General features: G+C 50.0%; 1 protein-coding gene across 2 annotated transcripts in view; it reads left to right on the forward strand.

The window, feature by feature from the left end:
* Positions 1–5555, forward strand: part of SRL (sarcalumenin) — a 98869-nt gene extending 93314 nt beyond the window's left edge. For both annotated transcript variants that reach the window (XM_075069377.1, XM_075069378.1), the window contains 3 exons: positions 151–267; positions 2969–3202; positions 4471–5555. In XM_075069377.1, the coding sequence (XP_074925478.1) occupies positions 151–267; positions 2969–3202; positions 4471–5282 (1163 nt within the window). In that variant the 3' untranslated portion in view covers positions 5283–5555. The remainder of the gene's footprint in view (positions 1–150; positions 268–2968; positions 3203–4470) is intronic.
* The last annotated feature ends 445 nt before the right edge of the window (positions 5556–6000 follow it).

The raw sequence follows: 6000 nt of genomic DNA on the forward strand, positions 1-6000 counted from the left end.
AACTTCAGACCATTTCCCTGAGCTTGGAACATTTAGCTAAGGGTGTGGGATGGGGCAGCTCTTGTTCACTCTTCAGCTGGGACATTTGTTACAGCAGAGAGTTCAAATTCTAGTGCTTGTTCACTTCCTTTTGTTATTTCCTCTCTGCAGATGGGGAGATTACATCCAAGCCAATGGTGCTGTTCTTGGGACCATGGAGCGTTGGCAAATCCACCATGATAAACTACCTCCTAGGACTGGACGACACACCCTACCAGCTGTACACAGGTAACATGCACTCTGGCTTGCCCATTGTTTCTGCTTAATGTGCTGTGCAAAGGGTACAAGCAGGCATTGTCACTCATAGATTCACTTCTCAAGTCAATTCCAGCCAGAGCTTGGCTGGTAAACATTGTCCCCAGCTGCTCTTTGAACCTCTCTTTTTATTCATTTAACTCCCCCAGGCTGTTAGGTGACAGCCATCTCTCTGGTCAGGGAGGGCTTGAATCCTTGTAACCCTGCTCCTATAAGAGTCAGAGGAGTTGATGCAGAGAGAGACAGATGAGATTCCTCTTCCCCTCTTCACCTCCCAGGATCAAGCTGTGCATCTGCCTCCGCAGCATTCCCACTTCCTGCAGTCCAGAGGCTCAGGACTGAGATCTTCCAGCCCGATAGGGCATCGCACTGCAGGTCACCTTCCAGGCCAGCAGAGTAACAATCCTCTAACAAGGGGAACTTGCCCTTTTCTTCTATTCTTCCCCTCCATGCATGGAGCCAATTAATTTACTTTAACAACAGGCGTGACATTTCCCATCTCCTCTTCTCAGCTCCCACTCCCTTTTATCCTTGCACACAGCTGAGCATAGCACTGCTGAATTAAAAACCGTTCTGAGCTCTGGGCATAGGGAGAATCAAGGAACTAGAAAGCAGAGCAGGAGCTGGTCCTTTATAGTGCTTTTCACATTCGTGATATCTCAGTGTAGATTAATCACTACAGGAAGAACTGCACTTGTGCATCTATGGAATAGCTACAATCTGGTCTACAGAGTTAGGTCGACATAAGGCAGCCTATATCAACCTAATTCTGTAAGTGTCTACACTAAAATGTAGCTGCCACCAGTGTAATCTGCCCACTACACCGACTTAATAACTCCACCTCCGTGAGAGGCATAGCCCATAGGTTGATGTATTTAGGTCGATGCAGTGTCAGTGTAGACACTACGTCACTTCCATCGACACTTGCTGCCTTTCAGATGCCGTACCACAATGCCCCACACTGACAGTCCTGGTCAGGGCTGGCTTTAGGAAGTGCGGGGCCCAATTCGAACATTTTCGGCGGGGCCCTGGCAGGGATGACTTAAAAAAAAAAGTGGAAAAAAAAGCCTTTCATTTCTTTCATGTATTATTTACTTTCCATAACTATATGAATAATAAAATTATATATTATATAATTGTCTTGTATGGTGATTGGTATATGACCACATTTCAACAGTGTGGTGCCCCACCACTCTGGGGTGTGACATGTGTTAAGGTCCAGTGCTCCCTCCCCTCACTGAAGCAGGTGTGCAGGTTATGCCCTGGAACTGCAGAGAGCAGGTGGAATGGGGCTGGCTGGAGGCAGGGCAGGGGCTGACTGGAGGTAAGGTCTGGCTGCAGGCAAGGCAAGGGGTGTGGGGCTGGTTGGAGACAGGCGGTGTGGGGAGGGCTGGCTTCAGGCAGGGCCGCAGGGGGGTGCAGCAGAGGTTTTCAGGGCTGGAGACAGAGGAGTGTGGGACTGGCTGGCTTCAGGCAGTGGGGTGCAGCAGGGGTTGACTGGAGACAGGGCAAGGGGTGCAGGCTGGGCATGGTGTGCAGGGCTGGTGTGGGCAGCAGTGTGTGTGGGGCTGGCTGGCTTTGGGCAGGGCTGCAGGGGTGTGTGGCAAGGGTTGGCTGGAGACAGGACAGGGGGTTTGGCAGGGGCCGGCTGTGGGCACGGGGTGCAGAGCTGGCTGCAGGCAGGGGGGGCCAGACTAGTGTGGGCAGGTTAGGGGGTGCAGCAGAGGCTGCTGGAACCCCAACCCTTTAAGTAGCCCCCAAACCCCCTTTTACCCCGCCCTGGATCTTTTAAATAGCCGCGGGAGCGCTGGGGAATGCATGGGGGAGGCGGGGCTCCGGCAGCTATTTAAAGGACCGGGGTGGCAGAGGCAGCTGGAGCCCTGGGCCCTTTAAATAGCCCCCAGAGCCCCTCATTGCCCCAGGGCTCTGGGGGCTATTTAAAGGGCCCAGAGCTGCAGCCAGGGTCGCGGGGCTTGCCGTGCTCTGGCTGGAGCTCCAGACGGGAGAGCGGGGCTTGCCGCGCTCCAGCCGGACCCAGACGGGCTTGCCGCACTCCGGCTGGAGTGCGGCAAGCCCCGAGACCCCGCTCTCCTGGCTGGAGCGTGGCAAGCCCCGCTGCCCCAGCTGGAGCTCTAGCTGGGAGAGCGGGGTCGCGCCGCGCTCCTGCCGGCGCTTCGCTCAAAGGAGCGGGACCATGGAAGACCCCGGAGCAGACCGCAGCCGGGGACTGGGGTAAGTAAAAAAAAAAAAATTAAAAAGGTGCCTAAGGCGCGGGACCCTCTTAGGCATGGGGCCCGATTCCCCCGAATCGGTCGAATTGCCCTAAAGCCGACCCTGGTCCTGGTGAGGACGTGCTCCGCTGACACAAGGAGTGTAGTGTGGACATGCAAAGCAATTTAATTACTGTGGTGGCTGTACATCGAACTAACTTAGGTTGACTTAATTTTGTAGTGTAGATTTGCCTTACCTTTCCTCAAGACATTCTACAAGGCATAAGGTACATGATATTACAAGATGCTCTCTGACCATACCTGTTGCTTTGGATCACCCTCTGTATATTCATGAGTTAGCAGTATCCTCGGCAGATAGTCTCAGACACAGAGTCTGACTCATTTCCAGCAGGACAGCTTAGACTTTACGGCTGACCTGCTCTGCTTCTCTTGTTACTGGACAGGGGCCGAACCCACCACCTCTGAGTTCACGGTCATCATGCACGGCCCAAAGCTGAAGACCATCGAGGGCATCGTGATGGCTGCTGACAGTGCACGCTCCTTTTCGCCCCTCGAAAAGTTTGGGCAGAACTTCCTGGAGAAGCTGATTGGGATAGAGGTGCCTCATAAGCTTTTAGAGCGGGTCACCTTTGTAGACACACCGGGCATCATTGAAAACCGCAAGCAACAGGAACGAGGTAGTAACCTGCTTTGTTCATTGTAAGAGAGACCAGAAAAGAAGGAGCATTATAAATGTGAGATAATAACAGTCCCTTGCTCTTCTGCAGTGCTGTTCATCAGTAGATCTCAAAGCACTGTAGCATTTTCCCTGTTTTACAGATGGGAAAAAAGGTGACAGTGACTGATCCAGGAAGAGAACCAAGATCTCCAGAGGCCCAGCTGAGTGCTGTATTCATTAGGTCACACACAACAAAGGGCCAGTCAGGAGGTGTTGCAGGGTGTTTATTTTTATATTGCAGAAGCACCAAAATTTTGCCTGCCTGTGTTTGTAAAGGCCACCTGGCAGGGGCCTCAGGGACACACACAATACTCATAAAATAGAGCAGATGCAGCACACTTCCTCTTTCATATGGAGGGGCAATGTTCAGAGACTTAAGCAAGATGGGGATGTTTGTGGCCTTTGGGCTGTATTTAGCCTATGGGCTGCACTTTACCCATCATTTTCTTTCATGTTTCTATCATGTTCTTTGATGCAGGCCCCTGCCAAAGTCTCTGTGCTAGAGCAGGACACGATGGAATGCTGGAACACCAGTACTTCCAGTATAACATATCTCACAACTGGGGTAGCACTGCTGGGGTTTGTCAACCCATATACTAGATACATTAGACAGCATTGGAGTGGCCAAACCATGGCCTTAGAAAACAATCAGAGCACAGATAATCAACAACAGGCTACAGAGAAAAGGAAAATTTGGAAGTGACTTGGAAGGAATTTAATTCCAGAAGAAGCAAAACACACCCCCAACCACTAGGAGGTAGCAGAGTGTACGTCAGAATGGGCCAAGAGGCAGAAGGCAGTACCACCATATTAATGTTTGAAGTGTCTACTAAAATCTGTTATTTACCTATATGCTTATCAGTGCATTAATTACACAGCATCCCCACCTTAGTTCTCCCAATATCTACCTTAAATCCAGGGGGAAATCTAGCCCAATGGCAAAACTCCCGCTGACTTTACTGGGGCCAGGATTTTATCAGAGAACGCCAGCTAAGGCACTAGTGCCAACTGAATATAGACTGATTGTGGATATTGGTGCCAAGGTGTTCTGCGATGGCTTTAGTAGCTGAGAAACGAGATTTCCCACTGCATGAGGTCTAAGTCTGAAGGGGTCTGAGACATTGTGGGCTTGTGTCGTATCTATGCCGATGACTGAATGGATTGGTCCTGTGTTAGATGTGGGGAGCGGGACATTTCTGTTTGATTTTTCTCTCTCCTCTCCCAAAGGTTACCCATTCAATGATGTGTGCCAGTGGTTCATCGACAGAGCTGACCTCATCTTTGTTGTCTTTGACCCTACAAAGCTGGATGTGGGGCTGGAGCTGGAGATGCTGTTTCGCCAGCTGAAGGGCCGAGAGTCTCAGATAAGAATAATTTTGAACAAAGCGGACAGTCTCGCCACCCAGGAGCTTATGAGAGTCTACGGCGCCTTGTTCTGGAGCTTGGCTCCTCTGATCAATGTCACTGAACCTCCCAGGGTCTATGTCAGTTCCTTCTGGCCCCCAGAGTATCACCCTGAAACCCACAAGGATCTGTTCCTTAAAGAAGAGATCTCTCTCCTGGAAGACCTTAACCAGGTGATTGAAAACAGGCTGGAGAATAAGATTGCCTTCATCCGCCAACATGCCATCCGGGTTCGCATCCACGCCCTCCTGGTCGACCGCTATCTGCAAACCTACAAGGACAAAATGACCTTCTTCAGTGATGGGGAGCTGGTATTCAAGGACATTGTGGAAGACCCTGACAAGTTCTACATCTTCAAGTCCATCCTGGCAAAGACCAATGTCAGCAAGTTTGATCTCCCCAACCGCGAGGCTTATAAGGACTTCTTTGGCATCAATCCCATCAGCAGCTTCAAGCTGCTAGCTCAGCAGTGCTCCTACATGGGAGGATGTTACCTGGAGAAGATCGAAAGGGCCATTACTCATGAGCTTCCTGATCTCTTAGGGAGTATTGGCTTGGGGAAGAAGCCCAGTGTTCTCTCCTGTGACACAACTGGCTGTGGTGAAACCCCAAGGAACCGCTATAGGAAACCATAACATGCTATGTACTAACATAACCATTCATGTGTTCCTATTGGTGAATGAGCTTATGTCTTATCTGTCCAAGAAGCCATGGTTTATTAACCCTTTGAGTGCCACACTGGCAAGAGCTACTGTACAAGGAGGACTTTGAGTCATTGACATTAATGGCAGGGAAAGTGGGGTGGGCATAGAAAAGAGAATAAAGAACTGTGAATTCCTGACATTTTATCTTTGTTATTTGAAATAGAAAGCAATGTTTAAGCTGTAAGTAAAAGCAACAAATGGTGACCTAAAGCTTTAGCTGCTTTTTCATTGGTACTGAAGTTCATGAGTGTGGAACAAGAAGTTCAGCCTTTGCATACACTAAGCAGGCGGGGAGTAGGAAACGCAGACTCTGGAATGATAACCTGGAGGAAGGCTCCAACGCCTTGACCTGGAGAACTGGAGAGGGTCACCCCTGGGGAGAGAGAGATCCAGCAGAGTACATGTCAGCTTTTGGTGGCTGTATATAGGTACAAGGACCACAGAAATGCCTATAAATAAATAATAATCTGTTTTTTTCTTTTCAAGACTTGTAGGCCATCAGGTTCAGTTCTTTTTGAGCTCCATTTGGATGACAGTTGAGCTGTAACTCAGAATCTTTAGCATTCACCCAGGTATTAGCCCTCTCCTATCCCCAGGGGTAGGGAAAGAAAGACCCCATGTCTGTGTTTAGACTGGATTCAGTCCAATC

The sequence above is a fragment of the Chelonoidis abingdonii genome, chromosome 9 (genome assembly GCF_003597395.2).
Source record: "Chelonoidis abingdonii isolate Lonesome George chromosome 9, CheloAbing_2.0, whole genome shotgun sequence".
NCBI lineage: Eukaryota > Metazoa > Chordata > Testudines > Testudinidae > Chelonoidis > Chelonoidis abingdonii.